The sequence below is a fragment of the Erpetoichthys calabaricus genome, chromosome 17 (genome assembly GCF_900747795.2).
Source record: "Erpetoichthys calabaricus chromosome 17, fErpCal1.3, whole genome shotgun sequence".
NCBI classification, from domain to species: domain Eukaryota; kingdom Metazoa; phylum Chordata; class Cladistia; order Polypteriformes; family Polypteridae; genus Erpetoichthys; species Erpetoichthys calabaricus.
This window is the reverse complement of record NC_041410.2, coordinates 12,418,340-12,437,211: the sequence shown is the minus strand read 5'-3', so window position 1 is coordinate 12,437,211 and position 18,872 is coordinate 12,418,340. Positions and strand designations below refer to the sequence as shown.

Below are 18,872 nucleotides of genomic sequence, written 5' to 3'. Positions count from 1 at the left end.
CACCTAGCAATTCGTTTTTTCCTATTTATTTACTACTAGCCGTCCCCCGCAGCACCACCCGTGTAGTAGTGAAACAGGACAAAATTTAAAAATCGATAAGCAAACGGGTATTGCTAGCTAAGCGGAGGCAAGTTACGCTCCAAAACACAGAGGTAGAGTGGCTCCCCACTCCTGACGTCACGCTTCCCCCTCCCCTCTGCCCACTGCGTGTTTCTCGGATTAGCGTGAATAAATCGCTCCTGCAACTATAATACATAGCATGATGAGAGAAGTCGCAAAATAAACCGGAATGTTCAAGCAAATTCTAGAAAAAAAACCCGACCTAAATCCGTTAAGTAGTTCTCTCATTTGCCAGCTAAGCGGAGGTAAGATACGCCCAGCGGCTGGCACATGAGTGAGAAAGGCCCCGCACCCTTCGGCCCACTGCGTGTATCTTGGATTCACTCAAATAAATCGGTACCGCAAGCGAACTATGATACTTAGAGCAATGAGAGAAGTTGCAAAATAAACCGGAATGTTCAAGCAAATTCTAGAAAAAAAAACCCGATCTCAATCCGTTAAGCAGTTCTCTCGTTTGCTAACTAAGTGGAGGTAAGATACACCCCGCGGCTGGCACGTGAGTGAGAAAGGCCCCGCATCCTTACCTAACTTGTCTGCCTTATAAGGATGAAACACCCACATGGACCCAAGGGGAACACGTAAAACTCAAAGTGGACGGTGACCAAGAGTGAGATTCCAATCTAGAAGGCTGGACCTGCACTACGGTGACACCCAAGTCCAAGCATCCAATGCATCAACCAACCATCCATCCAATTGCGTTCATTTACGTTTCTAGGCCTCCACCTAGCAATTCGTTTTTTCCTATTTATTTACTACTAGCCGTTCCCCGTAGCACCACCCGTGTAGTAGTGAAACAGGACAAAATTTAAAAATCAATAAGCAAACAGGTATTGCTAGCTAAGCGGAGGCAAGTTGCGCTCCAAAACACAGAGGTAGAGTGGCTCCCCACTCCTGACGTCACGCTTCCCCCACCCCTTGGCCCGCTGCGTGTTTCTCGGATTAGCGTGAATAAATCGCTCCTGCAAGTGAACTATACTACATAACATGATGAGAGAAGTCGCAAAATAAACAAGAATGTTCAAGCAAATTCTAGAAAAAAAACCCCGATCTCAATCCGTTAAGTAGTTCTCTCATTTGCCAGCTAAGCGGAGGTAAGATACGCCCTGCAGCTGGCACGAGAGTGAGAAAGGCCCTGCCCCCTTCGGCCCACTGCGTGTATCTCGGATTCACTCAAATAAATCGGTACCGCAAGCGAACTATGATACTTAGAGCGATGAGAGAAGTCGCAAAATAAACCGGAATGTTCAAGCAAATTCTAGAAAAAAAAACCCGATCTCAATCCATTAAGTAGTTCTCTCGTTTGCTAACTAAGCGGAGGTAAGATACGCCCTGCGGCTGGCACGTGTGTAAGAAAGGCCCCGCATCCTTACCTAACTTGTCTGCCTTATAAGGATGAAACACCCACATGGACCCAAGGGGAACACATAAAACTCAAAGTGGACGGTGGCCAAGAGTGAGATTCTAATCTAGAAGGCTGGACCTGCACTACTGTGACACGCAAGCCACTCAAAAGGACATGGGAAAACCGTGTCACACACGAACACAGTCAAAGGGCTTGACTGAGGGTAAGATGTCAGCTCGAGGGTTGATAAAGTGCACTGACCTCTCTCTTCTTCCTTTTCCCACAGATCAACAGAAGAGAAACCCAGTTAAACCAGCACCAACCTCCTAGCCAGACCACGCCCTCCTACTGACCTCACTTCCGCCTTCCCCGACACGGACCCGCCTCTTCCTGCCCAGCCACTATAAAAGCCCACACCCTTTGTTCCTCGGGACTCCGTCCTTGGTGACTACTCAATGCATTCAATTGTCGTTGCCTGTCAATATACGCGGTGGATCCCCCAAACCTATTTTTCCTTCTCTTGTCTTTTCATCACAACCCAAAAATCATAAAATGTCCCAAACACTTCAAACAGAAGCCAGACTCAAAGGAGACTGTGAGACATTTGCAGTCGTGAACTTCTAGCAGAGGGCAAAATAAAAGATGAAAGGAACAAGCCCATAAACTGAACAACACTTTGGAGAAGTCAGGGGCTCCTTCAAAGCAAGGGGGAAAAAGCAGAAAAAAACAAAACAATGACATGGGATGGCGGTTGCGCTTGGCATTCACAGCGGGGTGGGCTTTATGAACTGAAGTGCGACTGACTCCTGCGGGACAAGCGGCTGTTAATTCGGCTCATGAAAATGTCGACTCGACCAGATGGCGCTCGGCGCCTTAGCAGCAGCACGCTGTTAGACTTCTTAAAAAATCAACTGTGATGACGTCTGCCGAGGAGCTTGAGGGACGATAATGACACCCTGGTCTGAAATGAGCTGAGCCTCCACCTTGGGCTTTATGGCCATGAGGATCACATAAACAGGAGCTGGACAGCCACCGGAGACCCCAGAATGGAATCTGACTGGCAGAGAGGTTGTCCGACTCTGAAAGGCCATGATGTGAACATATCAAAGGCATTGAGGTCACCTGATGGATCGTGGAAGACTCGTGACATTGGGGTCATGACGTTGGGGTAAATTAATCACACCATGGCCTCCTGAGCCAACATTTCTTCCAAGATGGGATTCACTGAGATGCACCCAGTGGTGGAGTGAAGTTCTGAAGACAAGCCAAAGAGTTGCCACCTTCTTTAAGGGCTTCTTTAGCACAAGAAAATGACTGGTGCTAATGGCACCCAGGGCCAATATGGCATTGCTATATAAAGTAACACACATATGAATGGACCTGGCATTATTACTGGATTCAAGTAATCCAAGGACTCAGGTGCTAGAAGGGCATGTGAAACTCCTTTTCTAACAGATTTTTCCTCCTACACCTACCTTCCATTAACTAGTGCCTCTGACGCCATCCTTGCTACATCAACTACATCTTGTCACACACGTGCGCTTGGGAGTCAACCAAAGGGACTAGAAAACACCAATTCCACACCAGGCCAGGGGGCGGCAGGTTGCACTGAACCTCTCTCTTTTCTCTCCAAAGATGTCACTTCCTGACCCGGCCTGTGGACGTCACTTTCTTTTGAACCACCTATAAAAACCCTCATCCTCCATACTTGATCAGTTCTGTTTTGGACTCTAACCCGTACACATTGTACTCAAACTTATGTCTTTTGCAGCCAGGGAAGCTAAACGGGTGGCTGCCCCAAACCTTCATTGTGTGTCCGGCTGGTTATTTCACAGTCTTCAACTGGAATATCCAGTGATGAGTCCAACTCTGACCATTGGTAGGGGCTGTCCATCACTGAAGACCAAGTGAGCAGACCACCAAGGAAGCTACACACCAGGTGGAGTCCGTCCTCGAGTTCTTAAGGCCTGTGCTCACCAACTTTGTGCTGTCCGTTGTCACCTGTTCAGTCTGTCCCTAAGGCTCCAGAAAGTGTCGCTTGCTGTGATATATCATTAATTAAAAAAGAACAAATTGGTATTAGTGGGCTCCTTTCAAAAAAACTTTAGGGGGGCGCGATTAAAACTGTTATGAAAACTCGGGTCGCAAATACGTAAAGGTTGAGAAATGCTGGTCTATCTAATATTTTTTGCCTTTCACATCTATCTATAACATAGTGCATTTCTATCTATTATATAGTGACTTTCACTTCTATTATATAGTGCCTTTCATATCTATCTATCTATCTCTTAGATATGAGTATGGAAAATCAGAATACATTTTGACAAGACTCAAGCTCATACAGTGTAGTTATTTGGTGGGAAACGGATTTCACATGTCTAATTTCAAATAGCGCCTTTCCACCACAATTGGTCTAATACAGTGGCTTCTAAAAATGCAATCAATATAAATAAAGATCACATCTACAGTAAATGTATTTGGCTAACCTGGGGGCTGCTCAAGTACGTAAACTCTCAAAACAGATGTCCCTTTGTGGGTTTACTGAAGCGAATGGGCAGACATTTCAAATAAAAGCCTTTTCTAATCGTCGCCCCAAAATGATGCAGACAAGAAACATCTAAATTATAAAAAGGACAGCAGGAAAGAGGAGGAGCAGAGAACTTCAAAGAGCTCAGCACAGCACAAGGACAAGAAGAGTCAACACAGAGAACAGGATGAAAGGGCAGAGCAGAGGCACACATCATCCCGTGTTTGTCAGGGGTCTGCCGAGGTGGGTGGTTAGTCTGGAGAAGTGTGAACAACCAGGAGTGGTCAGTATGGCCATCACAGCTGTAGGTTATCCTTCTAGAGAGCTGGAGCACATCAGTTGATGTTATTATAGTCCAATAACCTCCAAAGATGGTGAATTACATGGTCTCAGGGCTCCTTCAAAGTCTCATTTCTGCTATTAACAGTATGCAGCATAAGGACATGACAGACTGACCATCAAGAGAAGGAGTGACAAGCAGATATGAGGCTGGCAGAGGACATTGGGACTTTATAAGGTCTGAAGGACCCAAGACAGGGTCTGTGTTACAAGAGCCCCAGGACTGCACATTATCATATTTAGTAAGAGACAGACAGACAGACAGACAGACAGACAGATAGATAGATAGATAGATAGATAGATAGATAGATAGATAGATAGATAGATAGATAGATAGATAGATAGATAGATAGATAGATAGATAGATAGTGAAAGGCACTATATAATACACAGATGGATATGTATGAAAGGCACTAGATAGATAGATAGATAGATAGATAGATAGATAGATAGATAGATAGATAGATAGATAGATAGATAGATAGATAGAAGTGAAAGGCACTATATAATAGATAGATAGATAGATAGATAGATAGATAGATAGATAGATAGATAGATAGATAGATAGATAGATAGAAGTGAAAGGCACTATATGATAGATAGATAGATAGATAGATAGATAGATAGATAGATAGATAGATAGATAGATAGATAGATAGATAGATAGATAGATAGATAGAAGTGAAAGGCACTATATAATAGATAGATAGAAGTGAAAGGCACTATATGATAGATAGATAGATAGATAGATAGATAGATAGATAGATAGATAGATAGATAGATAGATAGATAGATAGAAGTGAAAGGCACTATATGATAGATAGATAGATAGATAGATAGATAGATAGATAGATAGATAGATAGATAGATAGATAGATAGATAGAAGTGAAAGGCGCCATATAGTAGACAGATGGATATGTATGAAAGGCACTATATGACAGATAGATAGATAGATAGATAGATAGATAGATAGATAGATAGATAGATAGATAGATAGATAGATAGATAGATAGATAGAAGTGAAAGGCGCCATATAGTAGACAGATGGATATGTATGAAAGGCACTATATGACAGATAGATAGATAGATAGATAGATAGATAGATAGATAGATAGATAGATAGATAGATAGATAGATAGAAGTGAAAGGCGCTATATAGTAGACAGATGGATATGTATGAAAGGCACTATATGACAGATAGATAGACAGGACAGGCACTATTCCAGTTTTAATTCCTGGCATACCGATAGTTCCGAGTCACTGGGTGGCACAACATTTTGGCTGCCATCCCCTGTCTGGGGCAAAGCTTATCCAAGTCATATGATCTTCCCAAAGGCTTAAAGGTCTCGTTTATTTAATAAGAGCACACGCTGACAAGTCACAAAGTGGGGGAAGGCGAGTGAGAGAAGTGAGCCAGGGTTGCTTCTTAAAATATTTGAGGACCGTCTGCGTCTATGGGAAGGGAGCGGAGCAGATCCTCTGGGACAGGCCTTGAATACACAGTGTTCCAGAGGCTTTGTCTCCATTTTCTATTTTCATTTCTCACTCGGTGTCAGTGCCAGTTAGTGACACGGCGCTCACATCAACTGGGATCCCTCCAGATGTCGTAACCTCTGCATTGTCTTCCAGTAAGTCAGTCTTCACGCCCCACCAGCTGGCTGTAGTAAATTTTTTCCCAAACATTTGTCGTATTTTAGTCTTTACCCTAATGAAGAAATAGCTGAATAGGAAAAAGAAAAAGGTAATGACCTTTACACAAAAAAGAAACACCCATAACCATGAAGGCTGCCGAGTGTCCACACACATCACTCTGACATATTGAAATGGTCGGCTCTTCTTCAAGAGTGGCCAGCTTTTAGTCAAATGCCCATAAATGTGGGGATGGCACCGGGGCATCACAGTTTGAGATTGTTATTCAGCATTAACTCTTGCATGGCTAATTATTTTTTTTTTCTTCCTTTGTCCCTATTTTTCTTAAAACCTCAGTTTTCTGAAAAGCAAACATAAATTAACACAAAACTCTTATTTATGACAAATGTCGCTCTGTTTTATGCTCCATGATCCTCTACAGCAGGGGTTCCCAATTCCGGTCCTGGAGGCTCCAGTGGCTGCAGGTTTTCATTAATTTCTTTTCTTAATTAGTGACCTGTTTTTGCTGCTAATTAACTTCTTTTGAATTAATTTTAATACTGGAGACCCCTGTCCTACAGTATGTAAACTCACATACTCACTATATGCCTGTTTGACTCATCACCCGTAAGCTGAAAAGCACTTTCTGGTAAATAAACCTCTTGAAGTAATTGAGTGGTTGGTGGTGCCCATTAACACGCCACACCATTTGAAGAAGTCCAGTGGCCAGCTTGCCACCCACGGATCAATGTCTGTGTAGTCCTCCCAAGTGAACGTCACCTACAGCACTACGATCAGCTGATGCCGGTACCTGTCTTTCATTTTTGATTTCCAGATCACTTGCATCGAAATCAGAGTTCGATAAGTCAGAGACCGACTCAGCAATAATATGCAAAAAAATAACTAAATAAATCCACGCAGAGTATTTTGCTTTGTGCATTCGCTTCGCTCTCTCGCCCGATCTCGATGCCATTCTAGACGTTTTTTACGCTACTCACGCACATGCAGGGATTCGATGTCAGGTTGACGAATCTCACAATCCTCCCAGCCAAGAGGGTCTACCTAAAACATATTGACGCTTACAGCTTTTTCTCGCCCTCTGCCCCTCGAATGTCGACGTTAGTTGACATCCACCCTCAACCCAGTGTGTCGACAAAAGTAAATGTTGTTGTGGGAGAAACCCGCTGCTCAACAGAAGGCACTCAGGATGTGCAGGCAGAATCGAGCTTTTAGGGTCTTATTTTTATTTAGAGTTCTTATCAAGAGTTTATACCTGTCTGACCCCAATGTCCCGTTAGCTCCGTCCTGCTCTAATTACTTCCACCAGGATTTCCCAGCCTAATGCACTCTATCTTATCTATCAGGGCTACCTGACAGGCCCTCTCCCCACCTTGAACCCGCCCAGTTCCTGCCATCATCATCTCTAGTCCTCACCTCACGTTTACCAACAGCAGAGAAGGAGGGGGCAAGGGAGGGGGGGGGCGTTTGGGGGGGTTTGTCAGCCTCCCTCTACATACCTGACCTTGACTCCTGAAATATCGAAGGTTTTCCAGTTTGCTAAGAAAAATCAAAAAATATACGGGCACAGGTGGCACAGTATGTAGTTAGTGACGTAACCCTAATGTGCTTTAGGGTATACTGCTTATTTTTATATATATGCTCACGATTCTCTTTGAATATATGCAAATCATCAACTTTAAGTACATACAAGGGACGTTCAAAAAGTTCCCGCACTTTTATATTTTGGGTGGCACGGTGGTGCAGTGGTAGCGTCATAAGGTGATCATAGGGTCACATAGAAAGTCACAAGGCGATCATAGTGTCACATAGAAAGTCATAAGGCGATCATAGGGTCACAAAGAAAGTCATAAGGTGATCAATGGGTCACATAGAAAGCCACAAGGCGATCATAGTGTCACATAGAAAGTCATAAGGCGATCATAGGGTCACAAAGAAAGTCATATGGTGATCATAGGATCACATAGAAAGGCACAAGGTGATCATAGTGTCATATAGAAAGTCACAAGGTGATCATAGGGTCACATAGAAAGTCATAAGGCGATCATAGGGTCACAAAGAAAGTCATATGGTGATCATAGGATCACATAGAAAGGCACAAGGTGATCATAGTGTCATATAGAAAGTCATAAGGCGATCATAGGGTCACAAAGAAAGTCATATGATGATCATAGGATCACATAGAAAGTCACAAGGTGATCATAGTGTCATATAGAAAGTCATAAGGTGATCATAGGGTCACAAAGAAAGTCACAAGGTGATCATAGGGTCACATAGAAAGTCATAAGGTGATCATAGGATCACATAGAAAGTCACAAGGTGATCATAGTGTCACATAGAAAGTCATAAGGCGATCATAGGGTCACAAAGAAAGTCACAAGGTGATCATAGGGTCACATAGAAAGTCATAAGGTGATCATAGGATCACATAGAAAGTCACAAGGTGATCATAGGGTCACAAAGAAAGTCATAAGGCGATCATAGGGTCACAAAGAAAGTCACAAGGTGATTATAGTGTCACATAGAAAGTCACAAGGTGATCATAGGGTCACATAGAAAGTCATAAGGTGATCATAGGATCACATAGAAAGTCACAAGGTGATCATAGTGTCACATAGAAAGTCATAAGGTGATCATAGGGTCACAAAGAAAGTCATAAGGTGATCATAGTGTCACATAGAAAGTCACAAGGCGATCATAGGGTCACATAGAAAGTCATAAGGGGATCATAGGGTCGCCATTGGACCCTCTCATGAAAAACACAGTTACTTTATACAAATCTGCTAAACGTAAAAACATGCAGGAATTTGTAGACGCTGGGCAATGGTCCTTGGCATTTCTTCTATGAAGATCCCAACTCATGATAACCTCAGATGAGATGTCATACAGTGGATAGTTCTTCTGTGATTTGAGTTTGTTTCTCATTTTCTTGTGAGAACTCCAGGATGGATTTTCACAAGCTATTCTGGGGTTTTCTTACCCAAGGAATTTAATTGTTTTTTTTCCTAATATGCAAATGGAAAAAGTTCAAAAATTTTAACGTTGCCATCAGGGAAAAGTAGTGTTTATACACAATGAAGAGGCAAATCTACGAGAATTAAAAGATTTGTTGTTTGGTGAAAGTGCAATCCCATGAGAGAAAATTTCAAGCCCCGCGAGACAAGACTTTATGCAAAGTGATTTGGAAAAGTCCCACCACATCTAACACATTTACAACCACGCCCACGGGTCAATCATTTCTCATTTGTGTGAATGCTATTGTCAGACACAGTTCGTGTAGAGAGAAAGAAACGATATTCACTCACAGGCAGTTATACATTGCGTTGTCACGATGTAATTCCAAACATGGAATCAAAATTCAATGCGATATTGACGAAAAGGTAAAAGCGAAAAGAGATAGAGTATATGGACATTGGTGATATGACAGAAGTACAGTGGAACCTCGGTTCACGACCATAATTTGTTCCAAAACTCTGGTCGTAACCCGATTTGGTCGTGAACCAAAGCAATTTCCCCCATAGGATTGTATGTAAATACAATTAATCCGTTCCAGACAGTACGAACTGTATGTAAATATATATTTTTTTAAATTTTTAAGCACAAATATAGTTAATTACACCATAGAATGCACAGCGTAATAGTAAACTAAATGTAAAAACATTGAATAACACTGAGAAAACCTTGAACAACAGGGAAAAATAACACTGCAATAGTTTGCGCTATAGTGCTAGGAACCGCTCGCTAAAAACACATTTTTTTAATGAGTTTTAAGCACAGGGGAAAAAATGAACATTTGAAAAATCCGTAATTTAATAAACCACCAGGAAAAGTAACATTGCAACAATGCAGGCTACGAACCGATCACTGTAAATAGAAGTGAAAACAAAAACAAGCCTTCTCTACCTTATGCGTCCCTCCCTCCCTCCTTCTCTCGCTCTCTCTCTCTCTCTCTCTCTTGCGAGCCTGGAGCGCCTGTGTGTGTGTGTCTCTCTAGCTCGCTCCTGTGTGTGTGCGCGGCTCTCTCTCTCTCTGCCTGTGTGTGTGCGCGGCTCTATCTCTCTCTGGCTGCCTGTGTGTGTGCGTGGCTCTCTCTCGCGCTGCCTGTGTGTGTGTGTGTGTGTGTGTGTGTGTGTGTGTGTGTGTGTGTCTCTCTCTCTCTCTCTCTCTCTCTCGCGAGCCTGGAGCGCCTGTGTGTGTGTGTCTCTCTAGCTCGCTCCTGTGTGTGTGCGCGCGCCTCTCTCTCTCTGCCTGTGTGTGTGCGCGGCTCTATCTCTCTCTGGCTGCCTGTGTGTGTGCGTGGCTCTCTCTCGCGCTGCCTGTGTGTGTGTGTGTGTGTGTGTCTCTCTCGCTCTCTCTCTTGCTCGCTGCACAGGAAATGCACAAGGAGAGACTGAACATGTACAAACCGAAAGGGAACCTGGCTTGTTCGTATACCGAGTGTATGGTCGTGAACCGAGGCAAAGGTTTGACGAAATTTTTGGTCGTAAACCGATTTGTACGTGTACCGAGACGTTCGTGAACTGAGGTTCCACTGTATGTAGATATTGTTTGGCTTTAAACTTTAAGTCGGAGACTTGTAGATCGTCTAATTCAGTGGTCCCCAACTCCAGTCCTGGAGGGCCCCAGTGGCTGCAGGGTTTCATTCTAACCCTTTTCTTAATTAGTGGCCTGTTTTGGTCACTTCTTTTGAATTAATTTTAATTGAATTGTTTTTAAGATTTGTTCCTCTGTATTGCTTCATTTCCTTCCTTAAATGGAACCCAAACAGAAATGAAACAAAAGACCAACGAAATCAGGGCCTCAAACTCCAACCAATTGCTTAATTAGGCGCCGAGTCTTGTTGTTAATTAAACCCGTTCTTTAATTGAATGGCTTGTTGCTGCTCTCATTGTGCAATAGCAGACATTTCCGAAATTATTGATTTTCTCTTGTCTAAGAGCAGATCAGCATTCCTGAGACCTTCACCTTTCTTTATTTTCAGATTGTGTATGACGGACACCAGTTGTTTTGGCTCATTTTGTATCTCATTATTGTTTGGCTGCTAATTAAGGAAAAAGAAACAATTAAGGGGTCTGAGTCTTCAAGTCAAATAAAATTAATTCAAAAGAAGTTAATTAGGAGCAAAAACAGGTCACTAATTAAGAAAAGGGCCAGAATGAAAACCTGTAGCCACTGGGGCACTCCAGGACCGGACTTGGAGACCCCTGGTCTAATTCATGTTGCCATCAGGGAAAAGTAGTGTTTCTTCCCAATGAAGAGGCGTATCTGCGAGTATTAAAAGTTTTGTTGTTTGGTGAAAGTGAAATCCACATATGCGAGTGGCAGAGACGCAAAGTTGCTAGTGTGTCTATGGTCCACTCACTTCTCATTCGTGTGAATGCTATTGTCAGGCACAGTTCCTGCTCTCTCAGCTCCAAGCGGGGTTGGAAATAAAAGACAAAGAGTAGAAGACAAAGTAGAATGTCGTAAAGAGGTTCAAAAACATTGGCGCGATACACACGCAGGGCAGGTTAGAGATGATGAAAGTACTAAAATACTAAAGTACTAAAATTCGAAAGTCTCAAAAAACTGATAGTAAAGATCGCATTAGCGCTAACAAATGGAAATTATTACTCTGTGAAATAATGTAACAGTGAAAAGAGATTGAATATATGGACATAGGTGATATGACAGAAGTATGTAGATATTGTATGGCTTTAACCTTTAAGTCGGAGACATGTAGATCGTCTAATTTGTGTTGCCATCAGGGAAAAGTAGAGTTTCTTCCCAATGAAGAGGCGTATCTGTGAGAATTAAAAGTTTTGTTGTTTGGTGAAAGTGAAATCCACATACGCGAGTGGCACAGATGCGAAGTTGCTGGTGCATAGTGCAGGCCAGGGGGTCGGAGAGCGAAGCGAGCAGAGGACAGAGCCCCATAGTATTATACAAAAAAAGGAAAGTAGGGAAGATGAAAAACAGCAACAATCCCTTTCCTCCCCCCACCAACCCAAAATGACCCCCATGTGTGCAAATAAAATATAAATACAGTGGGACTATCGCTTGCCCAGCCTCCTCCCGAAGTTCACACACAAGTCCAAAGTCCCAGCCAACTGCTAACAGCAGGTGAATGAAGTGCAGAGTGCCGGCTGACCCCAAGCAGTTGAAGTCTTAACTGTAAAATGATTTACAGTCAATATGCGCCATTTTACTAAAAAAACAAAAGAGGTCCTAGTGAGCTCCCCCGAGTCCGCCAGTGATAACAGAATGCCAATTTCACGTACCAGGAGTGAATCGCCGACCTCCACCTAACAGACAGGTCTTTTGGAGCTACAGAACCTTTTCCCACGGCCCGGGCAGATGCCAATCTGTTTAGTTAGACCTTTTCCGTATCCTCGACGGCTGTCCTTCTCTCCTGACGCCGTTTATGCAAATTCCACCAAAAAAATAAAAGGATGTCCCACCTTCCGGGGCACCACTGTCAATCACAGTCTGTATGGGCTCTCCTGATACCCGCACAAGCAGAAAACACATAACATCTTTTTAATGTGGCAGCGCTACAATACAACACTCATAACCTGGGTCTACTACATCTGTAGTGATGCATGTTAGGGGGTCCGTGGCGGTGTGTAGACTTTGCTGAACCCCCAAACAGGGCAAAGCAGTGTGAGAAAGTGGGGTCTTCATGTGGAGATGGGCTGGACCTGCATTCACGTGCAGACATGTGCAGTTCAGCCGGTTTCCTCGTGGGGTTTGAAATGAGGCACCTGCACTTGCGTAAGAAGAAAAGTAGGATGGAGTGAGAGACAGAACAAAGAAAAGAGAACAGAAGGAGATTGAAGGTTAAAATGAGTGAGGCAGAATAGTGGCAGAGAGAGGGCGAGCGGTCAGGAGTGATGCCCTTTAGGGAACGAGCGGATGGCACTCACAGGACTGGGTCACTCCTGCTAAGCACCCAAGAATGACCAACGGCTCCAAGTGCCACCTGCTGAAGACCACGGGATGGCAGAGGGAGATCCTTCATGGTGGCGAAGGAGACATGCCAGATATAAGGGTTGACTACGCTTGTCGGTGGGCACCTCTGTGAGCTGAGCAGACCTCGTTGACGTGACCAGCATGGATGTGCACCACAGCTCATGAGAGCCTTTAAGAGCTATTAACTTTGTTTTAATTGTTAGATTATTTATTGTCTATTTATTGGACTTTTGACCTCCATGGACTTGTTGTTTTTGTTATGAATTATTTATTAAGAGGGCGGCACGGTGGCGCAGTGGGTAGCGCTACTGCCTCGCAGTTGGGAGATCTGGGGACCTGGGTTCGCTTCCCGGGTCCTCCCTGCGTGGAGTTTGCATGTTCTCCCCGTGTCTGCGTGGGTTTCCTCCAGGCGCTCTGGTTTCCTCCCACAGTCCAAAGACATGCAGGTTAGGTGGATTGGCGATTCTAAATTGGCCCTAGTGTGTGCTTGGTGTGTGGGTGTGTTTGTGTGTGTCCTGCGGTGGGTTGGCACCCTGCCCGGGATTGGTTCCTGCCTTGTGCTCTGTGTTGGCTGGGATTGGCTCCAGCAGACCCCCGTGACCCTGTGTTTGGATTCAGCGGGTTGGAAAATGGATGGATGGATGGATTATTTATTAAGAAGACTTCACTGCACTTTGTCTGTTGAATGCTTTGTTGGTTTGAATAAAAAGCACCGACCACATCTGTGCCACCACTGCGGTTATGTGTCTTCGTTATCCGGTCCCTCCTCAGTCTAAGGCTATCGATGTCCTGGGCTGTAGCCAATCCGGGCATCACAACATGATAAATTTGCAGGAGGCAGAGGACCCCTTGCTCTACAGGCGAACAAACACCCAGTGCACAGTGCCGTCCCACATGCCCCATCCAGGATGGAGTCTTACCTTCACAGTTCCTCTTGTCCGCAGTCACCTCAAATCCTGCATTGCACACACAGTGGAAACTTCCCTCGGTGTTAACACAGCGGCCGTTGTTACAGATTCTTCCGTTTGCCACACATTCGTCGAGATCTGTGGAATAAAAGAAAAAAAGAAAATGTGAAATCAACGTCAATGTGAAGAAGAACGTGAAAACACTGACCATTTTAGCTTTGTGAAACCAAATGCAGTTTTTTTTTTTTCCTAAATTGGAATTGGTGTTGGTAGATGGTGGTGGAAAATTTGGTCAAATTTTAGCAGCAGTCCCCATAATAATTCTACCAATCCCCCGTTATTCTTCCAAATGCTAAGAATATCTGACATTGCTAACCCAGCCGTCCATCTTCATCATCGGTCACTCAACCCCACTTTTCCTTGCCACCTTTTCTCTAAAACTCGTCTGCACTTCCACCTGATGGAGGAATTCAAAGTCTCACCACCAACTACTACTCCAGGCAGCTGTGACGGCCAGTGTGGGGTGCTGGGCTGGTCTCTTCACTTCAAGAGAGGACCACCGAATCAACAAGCTAATTTAAAAGGGCAGGCTCAGTTATGGGATGCTCTCTAGACCCCCCTAGAGCAGGGGTGGGCAAAGTCATTCCTGGATGGCCGCAGTGGCTGCAGGTTTTTGTTCCAACCCAATTGCATAATAAAAAGCCCTTATTGCTCAAGTAACACTTCTGCTTCGTTTTAGTGGTTTCGCTCGTTAAGATTTTGAACCCTTATTGCTTATTTTGTCTTAAAGAGCTGTTTTCTCAGTTTTTAATGGCTCCTTATTAGCAATAAGAAGCAAATGACAAAAGAAACCAGCATTTCTCCATTTAGCCTGTTGCCATTTCCACCTGTGTGTATTTATTGTGCGCAATTTGGTTTATTTAAATACCTGGAAGGAAAGTGAAGAGGAAAAAGTGAAGGACTGAGAAATACTCCTCCATTTTAGACTTCAAATCATTTGGATGATACCCTTAGAAAGGAAAACAAAACCTAGGATATAAGAATGACCTGACATGGCAGAGTTAAAGCACTAACAAAGCCATGAAATTAAATTATTGGCAAGGACTGGTTTCTAATTAAGCAATTGGGTTTGGAACAAAAACCTGCAGCCACTGAGGCCCTCCAGGACTGAATCTGCCCACCCCTGCCCTAGAGGTTGTAGTGTGGTAAAATAATTCTTCTTTTTCTTTTTCTTCTTCTGCCTCTTTTTCTTCTTCCATATCGTCCTGTCTTCTTCATCTTGCTCTGTCACACCATCACCTGAATGTCTTCTCTCACCACATCCATAAACCTCTTAGTCCTTCCTCTTCTCCTCTTACCTGGCAGCTCTATCCTCAGTATACTTCTCTCATTATACCCAGCATCTCTCCTCTGCACAGGTCCAAACCAACGTAATCTCGTCTCTCTGTCTTTGTTTCCCAACCTGAGCTAACCCTCTAATGTCCGCATTTCTAATCCTGTCCATCCTCGTCACACCCAATGCCAATCTTAACATCTTTAACTCTGCCACTTTCAGCTCTGTCTCCTGCTTTCTGGTCAGTGCCATTTAACGATTTATTGTGTCTACGCAAAGTTTGTGAAGACTGGATTGGTGGCATACAACTACCGAGGAAATGCGGGACAGCCCAGAACAGGCAGAAGTGAATTGAACATTGCTGTTGTGCAGCAAGCCATATTGCAGAGTCCATCAAAATATCGACCAGATGGCGCAGTTTGGAAACAGGGATTCCGCAAAAAGCCTCGGGATGCACCCGTACCACATCCAAGTCCTCCAAGCTTTGACAGCAGCGCAAAAGCGTCTTCATGTCGAATGCTGCTGGATTTTAGCCAAAATGACTAACATCTAACCAGACATTGTGAATCTGATGGCATTCACTGATTAAGTCACATTTCACACAAGTGGTGCATGAACGTGACTCCTCAAGGGTAAATGTGTGGTGTGCTGTGACCACTGCTGGTGTCATTGGGCCCTACTTTCTGCCCACCCCTGCCCTAGAGGTTGTAGTGTGGTAAAATAATTCTTCTTCTTCTTTTTCTTCTTCTGCTTCTTTTTCTTCATCCATATCGTCCTGTCTTCTTGCTCTGTCACACCATCACCTGCATGTCCACTCTCACCACATCCATAAACCTCTTAGTCCTTCCTCTTCTCCTCTTACCTGGCAGCTCTATCCTTAGCACCCTTCTCTCATTATACCCAGCATCTCTCCTCTGCACAGGTCCAAACCAACGTAATCTCGCCTCTCTGACTTTGTTTCCCAACCTGAGCTGACCCTCTAATGTCCGCATTTCTAATCCTGTCCATCCTCATCACACCCAATGCCAATCTTAACATCTTTAACTCTGCCACCTCCAGCTCTGTCTCCTGCTTTCTGGTCAGTGCCACCGTCTCCTGCCCATATAACATAGCTGGTCTCACTACCATCCTGTAGAGCTTCCCTTTCACTCTTGCTGATACCCATAACTAGACAAATTAATTAATATTTGTGAGGTTTGGATTTTATATCTTAAAGTAATTAAGCACATTTGCCAAAGTTCATGATATAATGTAAAAGCGTTTCCAGGTAACTTAGGGCAGTTGAGACGGGAGTCAAGCAGACTACATTTTATTTTGCCTCTGTGCTAATAAAGAAAGGCGCTGAAAATGGCAAAACAAACAAATGATGCATGACATTAATGATCTACGTGTTGTGACGAATGGCCGGGGTCCATGCCTGGCCGGGATGCCCCTTCACCACATCTGCCAGTGGGGACAAGGGTGGGAAGCCCAGTATCTCCCCCTGGACGCTAGATGGCAGCCTCCCTGGGTTGCAGCGGTGCCTCAGACTCCCCCAGGGCTTCATGGGGGTTGGAGTTCTGTGCAGCTCTGTGGGGTTCTGCAGGCGCCACCAGGGGGTGCTGCAGCAGGAGCGGCTGGCCCCTTTTGCGCACTGTTTTTCGCCTTACCCGGAAGTGCAGCCGGGTGTTGCCATTCAAGCACCTGGAGCACTTCGGAGTACCCAATAAAAGGGAGCCAGCGGCCAGAGTCGGGTGGAGGTGGACAAAGCTTGCTGAGGAGGAGTGGTGGTGGAAGAGAGGAGAAGAAGAAGAGTGCTTGGTGTTACTGTACTGTGCTTTGGGGCTGTGTTGTGGCTGGAAGGATTATGGGGAAGACGTGCACTGTAGCTGAAGAAAAATGAACAGTTTATTTCATTTTACCCATGCCTTCCGTGTCAATCTGTGTCGGGTCGGGCGCTATATAGCGACTTTCTTACAGTGTTTTTGCTGACCGACCGCATTTACTTATAATTTAGTAGGGTTCATTTTGCCCTGTGTCTGGCTAGCAAATGGAAGCAGCCAATGATGATGAGAAACTTTGTATGATGTATGTAATCTAATTCTGTACCCCTTTACTTGGGTATAAAAAAGACTTCATCTAGCAGAAAAGGTGTGCGTCCTGTTACAGAATGGTGTGTGCATCTCTTTGATGGTGTATGATTTGAACTGTTTTCTCTTAGAGGTTTTAGGTCACGCAGGGGGTGACGGTTGTCTCTTCCACAGTTTCAAAGGGAGGAATTAAAATAAAACGGAGTGCCGTTATCAACAACGCTGCACGTCCTCGATGTGACGCACCAACACCGAGGACTTTCAGCCAATGAATTATTCAGCAGAAGTGCATCAAGAAACACTACGGGGGGCTCCTTTATATCAACGGCACTACAACTGCAAAGCGTCTCACTGGGATTGGGACAACCAAGTCAGAACATTTCTTTCTTTTGAAATTTCTTGCCTTATAGTCATTCTGGTGTGTGTTCAGACCAAAGTGCTTTTGTATATTTACTCATTACTTTACCTACCGACTTATCTATTATTGTATTTATTTATTTAAAGAGCTTCAGTAAAAGGCCAAATTTACAGGAGAGCCTATCATTTACTGTTCATGCATTACAGTTAGTGAGCAGATCGAGCGCTCTCAGCCTGCGCTCAGGGGAGTGTGGAGAAGCCGGACGTTTCTAGAGCTCTAACACCAGGCTCAGGCCGGCTGGGCTAAGAAACGAGACCCTGACCCGCCCGCAGGTGCGTTTTTAAGTATTTACAGTGCATCCGGAAAGTATTCACAGCGCATCACTTTTTCCACCTTTTGTTATGTTACAGCCTTATTCCAAAATGGATTAAATTCATTTTTTTCCTCAGAATTCTGCACACAACACCCCATAATGACAATGTGAAAAAAGTTCACTTGAGGTTTTTGCAAATTTATTAAAAATAAAAAAACTGAGAAATCCCGTCTATAAGTATTCACAGCCTTTGCTCAATACTTTGTTGATGCTCCTTTGGCAGCAATTCCAGCCTCAAGTCTTGTTGAATATGATGCCACAAGCTTGGCACACCTATCCTTGGCCAGTTTCGCCCATTCCTCTTCGCAGCACCTCTCAAGCTCCATCAGGTTGGATGGGAAGCGTCGGTGCACAGCCATTTTAAGATCTCTCCAGAGATGTTCAATCAGATTCAAGTCTGGGCTCTGGCTGGGCCACTCAAGGACATTCACAGAGTTGTCCTGAAGCCACTCCTTTGATATCTTGGCTGTGTGCTTAGGGTCGTTGTCCTGCTGAAAGATGAACCGTCGCCCCAGTCTGAGGTCAAGAGCGCTCTGGAGCAGGTTTTCATCCAGGATGTCTCTGTACATTGCTGCAGTCATCTTTCCCTTTATCCTGACTAGTCTCCCAGTCTCTGCCAGTGAAAAACATCCCCACAGCATGATGCTGCCACCACCATGCTTCACTGTAGGGATGGTATTGGCCTGGTGATGAGCGGTGCCTGGTTTCCTCCAAACGTGATGCCTGGCATTCACACCAAAGAGTTCAATCTTTGTCTCATCAGACCAGAGAATTTTCTTTCTCATGGTCTGAGAGTCCTTCAGGTGCCTTTTGGCAAACTCCAGGCGGGCTGCCATGTGCCTTTTACTAAGGAGTGGCTTCCATCTGGCCACTCTACCATACAGGCCTGATTGGTGGATTGCTG

The 18,872-nt window shown here is 44.4% G+C and overlaps 1 protein-coding gene and 1 long non-coding RNA gene across 3 annotated transcripts in view; one reads left to right on the top strand and one right to left on the bottom strand.

The window, feature by feature from the left end:
• Positions 1–18,872, top strand: part of LOC127526167 (uncharacterized) — a 368,097-nt gene that overhangs the window by 139,563 nt on the left and 209,662 nt on the right. The window lies entirely within an intron of this gene.
• Positions 1–18,872, bottom strand: part of fbn1 (fibrillin 1) — a 311,649-nt gene that overhangs the window by 150,271 nt on the left and 142,506 nt on the right. For both annotated transcript variants that reach the window (XM_051920648.1, XM_051920647.1), the window contains exon 14: positions 13,848–13,973. In XM_051920648.1, coding sequence (XP_051776608.1) covers positions 13,848–13,973 — 126 coding nt within the window. The remainder of the gene's footprint in view (positions 1–13,847; positions 13,974–18,872) is intronic.